The 16,198-nt window shown below is 43.0% G+C and overlaps 1 protein-coding gene across 6 annotated transcripts in view; it reads left to right on the forward strand.

The window, feature by feature from the left end:
• Positions 1-16,198, forward strand: part of CEP89 (centrosomal protein 89) — a 66,276-nt gene that overhangs the window by 35,548 nt on the left and 14,530 nt on the right. For 5 of the 6 annotated variants that reach the window (XM_032324935.1, XM_032324930.1, XM_032324931.1 and 2 more), the window contains 4 exons: positions 2,425-2,540; positions 5,607-5,787; positions 14,305-14,472; positions 15,294-15,435. In XM_032324935.1, the coding sequence (XP_032180826.1) occupies positions 2,425-2,540; positions 5,607-5,787; positions 14,305-14,472; positions 15,294-15,435 (607 nt within the window). Of the gene's footprint in view, positions 1-2,424; positions 2,541-5,606; positions 5,788-14,304; positions 14,473-15,225; positions 15,436-16,198 lie in introns of those variants that run through there. The other variant, XM_032324936.1, reaches the window with a different exon arrangement.

Consider the following 16,198-nt stretch of genomic DNA (forward strand, 5'->3'; position numbering starts at 1 on the left):
CTCCTTGGATAGCTATATTTAGTAACTCTTAACATGTCTTAACATCACTGAACAAAATTGAAATATTTTCCATGTGTGATGTCCAGGAATTTAGAATAGGAGTCAACAACACTCCTGCCATTAGGTGGGTTCTCACTGATGTGACGGTTGGGATTGGCCTGAGCAGCTACTGGACCTTAGTGCACTGTGCCTTCCCCTGTTGAACTTGGATTTTCTTCTGTCAGGGCTCTTAACGTGCTTGCACTGGAACCCTGGAAAGCAGGCAGTTAGACTGCTTCCAAGAGCTCTCCAGAAAACTGAGATCACAGATCCTTCCTCTAACCTTGTATATAAATGCCAGTCAAACCCATTTACTTCTCTATAAAATCAAAATAAATAAAAGAAAGACCTCACTTTCAAATTGACATGTGCAGGGCACCTGGGTGGCTCAGTGGGTTAAGCCACTGCCTTCGGCTTGGGTCATGATCTCAGGGTCCTGGGATCGAGTCCCACATCGGGCTCCCTGCTGAGCAGGGAGCCTGCTTCCCTCTCTCTCTCTCTGCCTGCCTCTCTGTCTACTGTGATCTCTCTCTGTCAAATAAAAAAATCTTTAAAAAAAAAAAATTTAAAATATCAAATTGACATGTACAGTGTTCCCCTATCCTGTTTCTTTGGGTTTGCACTTGGCACCTGCTTTAGTGTGGTGGCCCGGGCAGTGTGTGGGGAGCCATTAGGTCTTGTGGTGCCTCTTGAGCCCCTCTAGCCGGCCTCCCCCTTCCTCTGAACTCCTTGCCCTCCAGCTGGTGGGGGGGGCATGGTTCATGGAGGCAGGTCTCCAGCCACCCCAGAAGCTCCTGCCCCTGTACCCTCCCTCAGCCTCCCTGGCTGCTGCCCCCGTCCCTGTGCACACAGGCGGGGGTGCCTAGATACTCTGGCATAACAGCTTCCGACTTGAGTTGAAGCTCTCCCCTCAGTTTCACATAATTTCTCCTTGAACTTCTGGGCTGTAACTAAACTCTGCATTTCATTTCTGACTCTCTGACCAGCCGGGATACCTCATGCTTTGCAGGCCTCAGTTTCTCCACCCATAAAATGGGAGGGAGTATTAAACTAAATATAAGGCTTGAACTTTTTTTTCTCTTTTTAAGAAATAGGAGAGTCCCTTTCATTTAAAAAAGAAAGAAAAGGTGGAGGGAACGATGGAAAGGGAAGAAAGGAGGGAGGGAAGGAGTTAAGGAAAGAAGAAAAGAAGAGGAAAGGAAGGAAGGAGGAAGCTAGGGAAGGAGAAGGGGAGTCCTAAGAAAGGCCAAAGTGTAGGGGCACTTGGGTGGCTCAGTCCGTTAAGGGTCGGCCTTTAGCTCAGGTTATGATCTCAGAGTGGTGGGATCCAGCCAGCGCTTCAGGATCCCTGCTCAGCAGGGGGCCTGCTTCTCTCCTTCTCCCCCTCCCCCCTGCTGGTGTGTACCCATGCTCGCTCGCTCTCTCTAATAAATAAATAAAATCTTAAAAAAAAAAAGAAAGTTCAAAATGTAAACAGGAGGAAGTGGAGCTAGTCCTCCTGAGGTAAGAACAAGGAGGCCAGGCCAAGGGAGCCCCAGTGGGCTCCTGTTCCTGGGCTCCCATTCTGCACAGCAGGGTAGCTAGCTCCCTCCCCATCCTGGGTGCTGTGTGGGCAGCCCCTGTTAGAGGGAAGTCACTGGTACAGCTCGACTCCCTTCCTCTTTTTTCTCTCCTTCCTCCACCTTACTTTTTGAATTCACAGTGAAAAGTTGTGATAATTTACTGGTTTACCATTTCCTTTGAATGGTTAGCATTTAACCAGGTTTCTAAAGGACCCTTTAGCTCATTTTAATTGGAATTTTTGGTCACCAAGGTTGAGCTGAGCCAGAATTGACTCCGCACCCTCTGTAAGGAAAGGGCAGTTTTAGTATAGTATGGTTTAAGAAATCAGCCAGAGGCTTTTCCCAGTCATTATTTGGGGGCAGATATGCTATTGATTATAAGGGAGTACTTCTCTGTCAAAATGGGAACTTTCTGAATTCTTTCCAAATTCTTCTAATTTCCTACTGGCTTCAGAATAATCCATTGGGTGTCAGAATTGGAGGTTAATACATGAAACAAGATTAGCCATTTGGCAACCGTTCGAGCTGGGTGTTGTGTTGTGTACGTGAGAGTCTGTTCTCCAGTTCTTTTCTGCTTTTGTGTATGTTCGAAATGTTGCATTTTAGAAAGTTACTGAAGCAGTTCATAATGCAAACTTCATTGCTCCTCCCCTGTCCCATTCAATGCGAATGGTAGGATGAGCTGTGTGAATGACGTGTTTAGAATTAAAACTCGTCCAGATGTTCATGACCGGCAACACATCAATGGCTTTTAGATGCCGGAGTGTCTCTGTAATCATTCAGTACCTGAGTGGCAGAATTTAACTTTGTAAATCAATTGTAGGCGTCAGCTCCAGACTCAGGCGGAACTGGTTTTAGAGGAGAACAAGTTGTTGATAGAGCAGCTGGAGATTCAGCAGAGAAAAGTCAAGGACACCCACCAGGAGCGTCTCCAGGAAGGTGAGCTATCTTTCCAGCATCACTGGGCACCGGTGCCTCCGTCCCCAACCCTGCTCCTGGTAGGACTCCCTTCAAATTACAAATGGAGGAAATCACATTTCTAAAATGTGTTCCTCTTCACTGAAAGGCAGCTGTTTATGTTACAACATACCCAGTATTACCCGTAATGTATTGATCGCTTTCTCTTAGATTCCACCACGTCTTTCCAGTTATTCTATATATCTTAGAAAGCGGATGTAGATGACCCCTTTAGAGTCAGCAGAACTGGCTTTGTGGGGATTAGTGCCACGTAATTGGAAAAGATCATGTGAGGTGACCCTTTGAAACAGCACCAGCAAGGGTACCTGAATATTTGTTATGTGAGTGAATGAGTAGAATGAATTCTCTCTCCGAACAGTTTCTTTGTGCTCCTGCCCTTCCTGGTTCAGAGCTGTGGGTGCTGTGACAGGCTAAGTCTCCCTCCCGTGCCTTTCGTGTGTACCTCCCTGCCCCTGGGAGCCTCAGAGCGTGTGACCATGGGCTTTGAAGTGGGCCAGATTGAGTCATTGCTCCCACTTTGGTTGAAGCCCAGAGCACAGAAGGTGGTGGTGTTTTCTTGTGCTTTACTGACTTTCCTGGTAAAGAGTAACACCGCTTAGGAGGGCAGAATGTAAGTGTCTTGACTGAGCCAGTGTAACCCCTCCTTTCTCTCTTCCCCTCTGCTCCTGATTATGTAACGATGCCCTTAACGCCCTGGGCACTGAAGCCCCCACTGCTGCTGAAGTTACTCCATCTGTTTCCACGAGCCAGCTCCTGTGTAAAAGTGAGAGTGTCTGGGGGCACCTGGGGGGGCTCAGGCGGTTGAGCATCCGACTCTTGGTACCAGCTCAGGTCATGATCTCCCACTTGTGGGATCGAGCTCTGACCATAGCCTGCTTCAGATTCTCTCCCTTCCCTCCCTCCCAATTTACTCTCTCTCTCAAATAAATAAAATCTTTAAAAAGTTTGATATAAAAATATAAAACCTTAGAGCATCCAACAGGTGCTTAGTTCACAGGACTTCCCCTTAGACTCTATGTGGCACAGACGTATTTGCCTTTACTCTGGCATCATTTGGAGTGGAAGGGAGAGAAAGTTGTCCTCCTGTCTTTGTTTTTAAGACCAGAGATGGCAGAGAAAATTAATTTTGTATTTCCCAAGCTTAATTTCTTCAAATGTCACAGATGTGAGCAGGTATGTTGCTGGTTCTGGTTGTGTAGATTGGGCCAACCTTTAGGCCTCTGTAATTTGATCCAGTCAGCTTCTTGTCCTATTTTCCTGTTTCCCAGAAGGAGTTATTCATTTTGACGAACTAAATCTTTTCATAGAGTAGAAGGATTTTTTAAAATTTAATTTAATTTTTTCAGTGTTCCAAGATTCATTGTTTAGGCACCACACCCAGTGCTCCATGTAATACGTGCCCTCCTTAATACTCACCACCAGGCTTACCCATTCCCCTATTCCCCTCCCCTCCAAACCCCTCAGTTTGTTTCTCAGAGTCCACAGTCTCTCATGGTTCGTCTCCCCTTCTCATTTACCCCAATTCACTTTTCCTTTCCTTCTCCTAATGTCCTCCATGTTATTCCTTATGCTCCACAAGTAAGTGAAACCATATTATAATTGACTTTCTCTGTTTGCCTTATTTCACTCAGCATAATCTCCTCCAGTCCTGTCCATGAAGATACAAAAGTTGGGTATTCATCCTTTCTGATGGAGGCATAATATTCCATTGTGTGTATATATGGACCATATCTTCTTTATCCATTTGTCTGTTGAAGGGCCTCTTAACTCTTTCCACAGTTTGGTGACTGTGGCCGTTGCTGCTATGAACATTGGGGTACAGATGGCCCTTCTTTTCACTACATCTGTATCTTTGGGGTAAATACCTGGTAGTGCAATTGCAGGGTCATAGGGTAGCTCTATTTTTAATTTCTTTTTTTTTTTTTTTTTTTAATTTATTTGACAGAGATCACAAGTAGGCAGAGAGGCAGGCAGAGAGAGAGAGGAGGAAGCAGGCTCCTTGCTGAGCAGAGAGCCTGATGCAGGGCTCCATCCCAGGACCCTGGGATCCTGATCTGAGCCGAAGGCTGAGGCTTTAACCCACTGAGCCACCCAGGCACCCCTCTATTTTTAATTTCTTGAGGAATCTCCACACTGTTTTCAAAGTGGCTACACCAACTTGCATTCCCACCAATGGTGAAAGAGGGTTCCCCTTTCTCCACATCCTCTCCAACACATGTTGTTTCCTGTCCTGATAATTTTGGCCATTTTAACTGGTATAAGGCGGTATCTCAGTGTGGTTTTGATTTGAATTTCCCGGTTGGTTAATGATGATGAACATTTTTTCATGTGTCTGTTAGCCATTTGTATGTCTTCTTTGGAGAAGTGACTGTTCATGTCTTCTGCCCATTTTTTGGTATGATTATCTATCTTTTGGGTGTTGAATTTGAGGAGTTCTTTATAAAGCTTGGATATCAGCTGCTTGTCTGTTGTTAAAGCATAAAACTTTAAATCCTTCTACTCTGTAGTAGTACTTACTTCTAAGTGCTGCTTTCAACAGATGTCTGGGAAGTGTCTTATCATTACATATACGGTGTTTCCCAGGACAAAAATATTTATGATTTACTTTAAAATAAAAGAGAAGAAAAGTCATAAATTCAGTCTGTATTTGGGTCCTATTTGATGTCCTTAAAGACTTGAAAATCTTGCAGTTTTAGGAACAGCATCATGACGATGAATGTCCCTGTGTGACTTAAGGCTTTGGTCTTCAGAAAGTCCGTTCCTTGAAGGCTAAAATCCTGTCTCGTTTAATTAGCATCGTGTATTAGCAATGGTATCAACATACTGAACCCCAGTACTGAAGTCGATATTTAGTGAATGTTTAATATGGGGAGAGTAATTTCTAAGTATAAGGTTTTTGATATTAATTTATAAATCTCCAAAAGTTTTTTTAAGAGTATTATTTATAAGCTGGCTCTTCTTGGCATTACCTAGTAATCAATAATCACATTTTCTTAAGTCTTCTGTACCATTTCATTTGTTTTTCAGTTTCTAAACTGACTAAACAGCTAATGCTTCTGGAGACTAAAACACAGAACCAAGAAAAAGAACTAACCCAAAACAAGGAGGAGTTGGAAATTTTAAGGACCGAATGCCAGGACTTAAAAACACAGTTGGATGGCAAAATCGCTATCAACGTTCATGCTTCGATTGTAAATGAATTAAAAAGGTAAGGCTACAATGTCTGGTGAAGTTTGAGTGCATCATCATGCATGTGGTTTTAGGTGGAGTATAGAGAGATTGCCCATCCTCTGTGTCGTGTAGCTGCACCAGCACAGGTGTCCAGGACTGAGAATCGTGAACAGTTATTACTGAAGGACACTATGCCTGTTTTTGAGGGCTATGGTCTGCACTTTGTGTATGATTTCTTCTCCTCCTACTCTTCCATCCTTTATTGGCTTTACACCCAAAGGTAATTTTAAAGTGGTAGAACTGGAAACCTGGATATCCAGTAACAGGGAATGGATTAAATGAAAGGGTACACTCATAAAATGAATTGCAATGCAGCCATTAAACTGGATGTCACAAAAGAATCTTTTGGGAAGTTTGGGAAATTATTTTTAAGTGAAGAAATTAGATTACAAAAACAGTATGTATAGAATGATCACAATTTTGGGTGCCTGGGTGTCTCAGTGGGTTCAGCTTAGGACATGGCCCTGGGGTCCTGGGATTGGGTCGCACATCTGGCTCTCTGCTCAGCAGGGAGCCTGCTTCCTCCTCTGTCTCAGCCCGCCTCTCTGCCTACTTGTGGTCTCTCTCTGTCAAACAAATAAATAAAATCTTTTAAAAAATTAAAAAAAAAAGAATGATCACAATTTTGATTAAAAAGAAGATTGTATGTATATATATATGTATTAAGGTAACCAACCATCCCAGTTTGCCTGGGACTGAGATTTCCGCAGGATGTGGGATTCCCAGTGCTAAAACCGGGAAAATCCAAGACAAACTGGGGATGAGGTGATTATTCATGTGTGTGTATGTGTTTATGTGTATAATTACATGTTTGTATAATTATATATATGTATAAATACATATACATGCTTATATGTGCATGGTCACACACACATATACCATAAGTACATAGAAAAAAGACTGGAAGAAGGAGAAAATGCTAATAAGAATTCTCTTTGGCAGGTGAAATTCTGTGTCTGTCAGTAAGCATTCTCTAGAAAAACAACTGACATATGAAGGGTACATATATAGATATTTCTAGAGAGAGAGAGTTTAAGGAATTGGCTCACACAGTTATAGGGGCTGGCAAATCCAAAGTGCATAGGACAGCCAGCTGGCTGGAAACTCAGGCAGGATTACTATGTTAGTCTTGAGGCAGAATTCCTTCTTTGGGCAACCTCAATTTTGGCCCAGGGAGCCTTCAACTGACTAGATGGGGCCCACCCATACTATCAAGGGTAATGTTTTACTTAAAGTCAGTTGCTTATAGATGTTAATTAATCTACAAAATACCTTCACAGCGGCATCTATCTAATATTTTTCCAGACAAACTGGGCACCATAGCCTAGCCAAGTTGACATGTAAAATTAACCATCAAAATGAGTAATTTAAATTTTCTTTGTGTTTATTGTAAATATTTTACATGTGTTCTATTATAAATATGCATTGCTTTTGTAATGGGGAGGAAATAATTTTTTTAATAGCAAAACTTTCAGCTAAGATGGTTGACGTGGGGGAGTAAGAGTGCATGTGAAGTGCTTAGTTTGGTACTTTAGTAAGTGCTGGGGAGTCCAACTACTGGACCCCAGTGTTTTGACTGTACTGTTACGTGCCATCTGGGCCAGAGCCATCCTTTACTTTTCTATTCCAGAAGAGGAAGGAAATTTTTTTTAAAGTTCTGTTCATCTTTATGATTTTATTTCCCTCAAACACCCACTCCTATAGCTGATGTTTTTTTGTGGCTATCAACATCACATTTTCTTTTTTTTTTTTTATCTTTTTAAGATTTTATATATTTACTTTAGAGAGAGAGAGCGCGAGTGAGTAAGTAGGAGAGAGTGGCAGCGGGGGAGGGAGAGGAAGAGGGAAAGAATCGCAGGAATCAACATGGGGCTCCAGCTCACGAACCTGAGATGGTGACCTGAGCCGAAACCAAGAGTGAGACGCTCACCTGTCTGAGCCATCCAGGTGCCCCCGTAACCATGTATTCGAATGGCCCCCTAAATGTGAGTATCAAAGGTATAAAAACCTTAAAAAGGAAGCCACTAATGGGAAGGCAGTAGAAGACATGGTTGTTGAAAAGACAGACATGTCACCAAATCTCTTGTAAGTAGATATTAATTGAGGAGTGTTGTGGTAGAGAATGAACTAGAGTAGGGACAGCAAGCCTTCATGTCAGCCTTTGCCGGGAGGCTTTGGGCTCAGAGTTGATGGGTGGGGTGGAGGATAGAGGAGTAAGAGTGGACACGGAGAGGGGTGACCCTGATGATTCTCTAGTGGAAGGTGCAGTGATTGGTCAGAGCATCGGTCACGTGGGAAGAGGGGTAGGAGTTCATCAGAGATGGGATGTGTGAATTCAGGGAAGTCTATAGAGGCTGCACCAAGACCTGCTAGAAAAACAGACACGACGTCAGCCAAGGGCACCTTGGAGTTGGGTTGAAGGGAGCTGAAGGGCTGCAAGGCTTTTGTGCACCGGCCATCTCGTTGCCTCCGTTGGGGTGCTCCCTTCCCACACTGATACACTGATAGTAAGAGATGCACCATGTGTCTGAGAGTAGTCATTCATTAGCCGCAAAGCAGCTGTGGAACTGGCTCCTACAGTCGGGGTGAGTCTGAGGAGGCCTGGGGGAAGAGTGGTGTCGCAGGCAAAGATAAACATTTTTGTTTATATAGAAAAGGGCTAAATTAAACCTGTGTTCCATGAGCTTCTAGGTTTGCTGCATGTGTGTTGTTTCTCTTTTCCTGGTGCGGGCAGTGCAGATCATAAATACGGACTGGCTTCTCCACTGTCGGGCACACTTGACTGGAAGGAACTGTGGCCCCAGAAATGGCAGGAGGTTATCTTCCTAGTGCACTGTCTGGTTGACTTATCGTTGTGCTGGTGATTACACCTGGAAGCTTCGGTTGTTCTTGGCTTTTCCTGCTGCTAACAAAGGTTGAGCTTACCCAGGATGGGTGGTGGGAGAAAAACAAGGAGTCACCCGACTTCTGAAGAAAGTTAGCACACTTGTTTAGGGAGAGCTAAGGGTTTGGGGTGACTAGTGGTATCTATACAAGGAAAACCTTCCTTATTCTGGCTTTTGGGGCAGGGGAGGGGCTGTTCTAAAGTGCAGCTGACTATCCACATAACTCCTCTGTGTAGACAGAGCCCTGCTCAGCAGTCAGTGATATGTCTGCTCAGGGAGATGCCAGGGCAGAAAAGCAGTCTCCTTACATAATACACACCAAATGCCAAGTCCTTCATCCTAAAATAAGAACAGACTCCTAGGTGTGAACAAACGACGAGGATCATTGGGTATAATGGGGGAAAATGCAGCAAAATAGGAAGACCTACATAAGCATAGAAACTCACTTCAAAGAAAACAGATACTGTGGAGAACTGAGAAATATAGAGAATAAAATACCATACAAAAGTATAGTCAAGAGCAAGATTAGAAGTGATGACCAGAAGCTAGAGAAGATTCAGCAGAAGGGCTAAAAGACAAATGGGTCAATTCTGCTAGAGCATAAGGAAACAGACGATTGGGAATGGAGAGAAGGTAATGGATAGGAGACCTGTCCGGGAAGTCCAGCCTCAGATTGTCAGATTGTCTCAGAAAGAAAGCTTAAAGAAAATGGGAAGGAAGACACGACTGGTTGGAGGGCATTTCCAGGTCTCTGAAGATCTTGACTGCTAGGACCTGCAGACTGCCTGGTGTAGTGAATGAAAAAGACCCACACCTAGATACACCCACATGAAGTATCAAGCCCATCACCCGCAAATAAGTCATGAGCTGAGCCTCCAGAGGGCTTTATCCTGAGCGTAGGGTGAACTTGAAACCAACCAGCCCTCAATCCTCTCTGGAGGACGGCTCTTTACTCCTAAACGTTTTTAAGGATAGTGTCCAGGACACAAAGAAAAGCAGACAGACAGTGCCTGGGAACGAGCAGAAGTGGCAAATAGTACTAGAGAGCCCAGATATGAGAGTTATCAGACAAGGCCTATAAAACAACGGTGGCTCTCAGGCTTAAAGAGATAAAAGGCTCCAACATGTCTTCAGGGAACTAATACAGCAGCCTGAAAAAATACAGCTGCCTGAATTCAGAGTTCCCTGGATGGGCTTAACTAAACATTGGACGTAGCAGGAGGGGCGAGCTGGCGAACTGAAAAATAGGTCGGAAGCAAGGGTCCGTAGGATGGGGTGGAACGTTCCACGGTTGCAAGGATCAGTAGCTGACAGACAGGAAGCAACAGAGGGATGTATTTCATCAGGAGTAGTTACGACGGTGGGGAGCCTTCCCCAAGTGAAGACAGTCAGTGGTATGTGAGTTGGGTTAGCCCCGTGAGCACCCTGTGAGCTAAAATTTCCTTCTGGACAAAATGCCTTTTAGGAATGAGGTCAAAATCGGCATATTTTCAAGCCCAAACTGAGTGTCATCACCAGCAGACCTATATTAAAGGCAGTTCTCATCAGGAAGAGGAATGTAATTCAGTGTTGGATGCATGGGAGGCAAGGAAAACTAGAGTAAAAAAGACACAGTAAATATAAATGTAAATGAACATTGATTCCATGAAACAATAATAACATCTTTGGCGATTTAAAAATACATGGAATTCAGTGGCCGGATGCCCCATTGTCAACAAACAAACAAACAAACAAACATGGAATTTGGGGGCGCCTGGGTGCCTCAGTGGGTAAAAGCCTCTGCCTTCTGCTCAGATCATGATCCCAGGGTCTTGGGATCAAGCCCCACATTGGGCTCTCTGCTCAGCGGGGAGCCTGCTTCTCTGCATACTTATGTGATCTCTGTCTGTCAAATAAATAAATAAATCTAAAAAAAAAATGTATGGAATTCAAATGCACAATAATAATAGCATATAATCAGGGAAGGGGTCAATGGAGTTGTCTTCTAAAGTCTAAAATCATTCCAGAGAGGAGAAAGATGTTGATTCACTTTATGGTTTAAAAATACACATGATGAAATTTGTGGGAAGAAAATGTCTGTAACTTTTAAACTAGTATAGCGAAAAAATGATTTTTTAAAAAAATACGAATGAGGGGCGCCTGGGTGGCTCAGTGGGCTAAGGCCTCTGCCTTCGGCTCGGGTCATGGTCCCGGGGTCCTGGGATGGAGCCCCGCATCGGGCTCTCTGCTCAGCAGGGAGCCTGCTTCCTCCTCTCTCTCTCTCTGCCTGCCTCTTTGCCTGCTTGTGATATCTATCAAATAAATAAATAAAATCTTTAAAAAAAAATACGAATGAGGGCAAGAAAAGATAGGACAAGTGGTAAAATCGAAAATGCAAAATGGAAAGATTTAAAAGCAATATATCGGGAGTAAGTAACACTAAAGAGGCTAGATGTTAAACTAGCGTACGTGAAGCAGAGCCCTGGGGTGTTGGTAAGCCCCAGTAAGGCCACGCGGGAAAGTGAGATAGAGAAGTCGGTAACCCACAGGCACCCGGAGGGGCCACATGTCGATGTGAGGGCAGGGTGTCCGGGGCACATGAGGGTCAAGGGAGCCGGGTTTTAACAAGCTTCAGGGGCTCTTACCCCGGGGCACCTTGGAGGTGGGGAAGAATGCTCATCGCATGGAGGAGTCCTACCAGCAATTTACGTTTACTGGTGGCCTTCTGGGTTGTGACCGCACTGCTGTGTGCCGGGGAGGCTCGCGTCAGCTCAAGGCCTCATGCAGGCCGCACCCAGTGGGTTCCAAGGCAGAGTGCAGTGTAGCTCAGCTTTCCACGGCAAGTCTGTGTTGCCTTTCAACTGTGCATCTCCGTCAGAAAGACAGGCAGGTCCAAGGTGAAAGGGCAGAATGAGCCATAACACTCAAGTACAAACCAAAAGAGAGGTGGTAACGTTCCGTCAGCATCTGGAAAGACAGATGACAAGAAGAGGCTCAATCTACCAAGTAGATGTTTAAATGTGTGTGCACCGGAAATAAGTTCCTATTGATACATTTGAAAATTCAGGCGAAATAGTGACATTCCTGGAAAAGCATAACTTCCCAAAACTGTTTCAAAAGGAATACCTGAATATTCCTTTTTTCTTTTTTAAAGATTTATTTATTTATTTATTTATTTATTTATTTATTTGAGAGAGCTAATGAGAAAAAGAGAGCATGAGAGGGAAGAGGGTCAGAGGGAGAAGCAGACTATCCAGTGAGCGGGGAGCCCGATGTAGATCTTGATGCTGGGACTCCAGGAGCATGACCTAAGCTGAAGGCAGTTGCTTAACCAACTGAGCCACCCAGACATCCCTGAATATTCCTTTAATCATCAAAGAAATAGAATCCAAAGACCATTCCTTAAGAAAACTATAAGCCTAGAGACCTTCACCAGATTGTTCTAAAAATACTCAAGGAGGAAGTCATTCCAGTCTTACATAAACCCTTCTGAAGAACAGGAGTTAATGCCACCTAACTCATTTTATGAGATCGATGTCACCTTGATACCAAAACCCAACAAACATAAGAAAGGAGAATTACTTTTTATTTTCACCCATGAATCTAGATGTAAAAACTTTTTTTTAAAGATTCTTATTCATTTGAGAAAACAGAACACAAGCCAGGGAGAGAGGCAGAGGGAGAAGCAGACTCCCTGCTGAGTAGGGAGCCCACCAGGGGGCTCGATCCGAAGACCTCAGGATCATGACCTGAGCTGAAGGCAGATGCTTAACTGACCAAGCTACCCCAGGGCCCCTAGATGTAAAAACTCTTATTAAAAGTATTTACCCCAAAAAGTTCTGTTTCTTCACCTATATGGTAATAATATGAGGGTTTGTTATAATTATGTATTAAAATATGCATTTGTCTTTCAAATACTTTTCTATATGTGTATTATCTTTTACATACTTCTCTATATGTGTATTTGTGTATTACACAATTTAAAACATTTTAAATCCTGGCTTTTTACCAGAAGAATTAAAATCACAAGTGATCAGTAGAGGTTTCCTCTAGGGAACCTGAGGGGAAAATATTTTATATAAAATTTTTAAAGTAACTGTTTTAGGGCTTCAGACTGGCTCAGTCAGTGAAGCATATGACTCTGGATCTCAGGGTTGTGTGTTTGAGCCCCATATTGGGCGTAGAGATGAGTTAAAAATAAATATCTTTAATAAAAATAACTAAGCAAGCAACTATTTCTCCCACCAGCTATTAACTGTCAGCTTTTTTTTTTTTTTTAAACAAATTGCTTTTACCTCTTTGTTTTGCTTAAGAAATATATTGTTAGAAATACACCTGAAGTCCTTTGTAACCACTCTCCTTAGTCCATTATTTATCCCTGGCTTTCTAAAAGGAATCACTACCATAAACTTGGAATTACATTTCCAGTCTGTTTTTTATTCTTACATATGTTTCCATAAATGACCCATGGCATTTTTTTGGTGTGTCTTATGAATTTTATATGAATGTTTATATGAATGAATTCGTGCTTTAGTATATTGACCTTTACACTCAATTTTCCAAACATCTATCTATGTTGAAATAGCTATTAGAGCTGATTCTTTTACCTTCTGCCTGGTGGTATTCCATTGTATGAAATACTGCATTTCACTTATTTTAGTGGAAGCTTAAATTGTTAATAAGTTTGCTCCATTTGGTAGTGCCACAGTGAGAGTTCAAGTACGTGTTGTCAGAGTTTCTCTACGTATGTATTTAGAGGTGGCACTGTTGGGTCACGGGGGAAGTGTGTTTTCTAGAACTTGATGTATTGCTCTCTGAGGTGACTGGCCCACCAGTACTTTCCCAACATTCTCTATAGCCCCTAGTTGTTTTTCATTGGGAATTTTTCTTTAGGGATTGATTTGAGTACATTACTTTGGCTTTAAAGAAAATTCCAAAACCAAAACAGAAGATAGTGAAGAAAAAAGATAAAAACCTCAGTTTCATGGTTTTTATCTAGGTGTGTCCTCTGCTCTTTGACTAATTAAAACTAGTAAACTAGAAAGTAATGGAAAACTATCTGGAAAATCCCTGCTGGGAGTTCAGCCTCCAAGCTGAAGTCACTGAACTGAACAGGTCAGTCCTGATGATTACATGGGAACTGACCGAGAGAACCAATGAAGAAATAACTCTTTTCTCTAGCCTCATTTTGCCAGAAGTGTATGTTGAAATTGTATGCCTTTCTTGTTCTTTTGTTGCTTTTATCATGAAAACATAGAATTACTTTAGTATGACCCAAAATTTGTTTTAGCGTTAGGATTTGGGGGAGACAGTTTTACCTATGTTAAAAATGAAGCAGTCTTAAATTCTTTCTGGAAGAAGGATAGGGTACACATAAGTGTATCTATACAAAGGCATAAGCAACAGTTATTGGCAGGAAAAGCATTAGGTTACCATCAAAAAACCATGTGGCCAGCCCCTAGCAGTTCCATCCTGGGCCCTCCGGGAGGGGATGGACAGCGTTTGCACAGGGGCCTTCCCCAGACCACCACGGGCTGGCGGGCTGGGCTGCCTCTCACTTGCCCGGCAGCGGCTGCCTCCTGTTAGCTTCAGTGTGCCAGATCCACGCCTGTGATGTTTTTGTCCCCCAGCCAGTTGCAGAAGGAAGAGGAGAAAGAAGGTGCCGAGATGGAAGAGTTGATGGGAAAGTTGGCACTGCTGCAAGCACAGAAACAGAGCCTGCTCTTAGAGAAGAACAGTCTGGCTGCAAGAAACCAAGCACTGGGAGAAGAACTCGACAGGGCACAGAAAATAAATAGGTTTTTATCTATTTTTTTTTTAAGATTTTATTTATTTATTTGACAGAGAGAGATCACAAGTAGACAGAGAGGCAGGCAGAGAGAGAGAGAGGGAAGCAGGCTCCCTGCTGAGCAGAGAGCCCGAAGCGGGCATCGATCCCAGGACCCTGAGATCATGACCTGAGCCGAAGGCACCGGCTTAACCCACTGAGCCACCCAGGCACCCTTTATCTCTTTTTTCTTAAGTGGGTTTGTTTTGTTGTGTGTATTTGTTTTTTAGTATTAAAAAGAGAAAATTAAATATTCTCTTTTATTTTCTTTGTCTTTATCTAATATTGGCTATAAAGTGGAAAAGTAGCATTGAGATTACTGGGTATCAAAAGAAAACTATAGTAAAGGCTGTTCTGTTGGCCAGTGTTAGCCAACATTTCTCAGGTCTATAGATCGATTATAGTTAATGGTCATAATGATGACCCTAAGACCGAAAGTCCTAGAAGTTCTTTCCTACACATTTCTCAAAAGTCAGCTTTGGGTAACTGGAGTCCTTTTTCAAAAGCATCTTTTAGAACATGATCCAAAAAAATGAATGGAGTAATACATACAAAGTAGCCTATTGACGGTGTTTTATGATACCTGTTGACTCGATTTGGAGTCAATAACTATGCTTCACTTAAAATTAAACTCCCTTCCCTCTTTTCACCCTGAAACTTAGTAGAATTAGGTTGCTGAAGAATACATTTAAATGCTAACATACTTGTTGTTTTTACAATGCAGATATTCACTATGTTCTAGCCATTCAGGCTAATGAGTTTTTTATTCCACCATTTGGGGGAACTCTCTAGGAGGTCTCAAAAGAAAATTGATGTCCTCAAAAAGCAGGTGGAAAAAGCCATGGAGAACGAAATGTCTGCTCACCAGTACCTGGCAAATCTTGTCGGCCTGGCAGAGAACGTAACCCAGGAACGCGACTATCTTATGTATTTGGTAAGCTCCCTCACTTCCTTCAAGTACACTGAAAGTCAACATGCAAATGTGATTTTAAGAGCGTTTTCTTGGGGCACCTGGGTGGTTCAGTCAGTTGAACACCTGACTGGATTTCAGCTCAGGTCTTAATCTCAGGGTCCTGGGATCGAGCCCCATGTCAGGCTCCACACGCAGCTGGGAGTCTGCCTGAGATGCGCTCTCTCCTTCTCCCTTCACCCCTCCACCCACTCTCTCTCCCTCTCTCTCCCTCAAATATTTTTTTAAAAAAGCATTTTCAATACAAAATTATCCGTAAAAGGCTTTGTCTTTTTAAATTTTAATTGTACATTTTCAGATTCTCCAAAATTTTAGCTTTCAACCATGGGGGAAAAACATTTTCAAAAGGCAAATAACCCAGACTTTTCAATAATGGTAAATGGTATTTTCTGAGGTGAACTAATGGAATTCGTCCATTTAACCAACCAGAGCAGGCGCCACCAGGTGTTCATTACACACGAGTCTTTGTGTTCTCTCCCCAAAGCTGGCTTAATGTGTTCCCTGGGTGAAGGTGAAACAGAACCATAGGCAGGTTAAATAGAGTTCATCCCCATGTTGCTTCTGGCTGCTCTAGTCCCAAGGACGGAACTGAGGGGGTGATTGCTGGTCCTAAATGACGGAGCTATGCCCTGCCGGAAGAAGCGATGCCACCATGATGCTTGGCATTTCCACAGATTTTATTTTTTTAAACAGTTTAATTCTCAAAATTTCTCTCTTTTTTTATGAT

This window comes from Mustela erminea, chromosome 19 (assembly GCF_009829155.1).
Source record: "Mustela erminea isolate mMusErm1 chromosome 19, mMusErm1.Pri, whole genome shotgun sequence".
NCBI classification, from domain to species: Eukaryota; Metazoa; Chordata; class Mammalia; order Carnivora; family Mustelidae; genus Mustela; species Mustela erminea.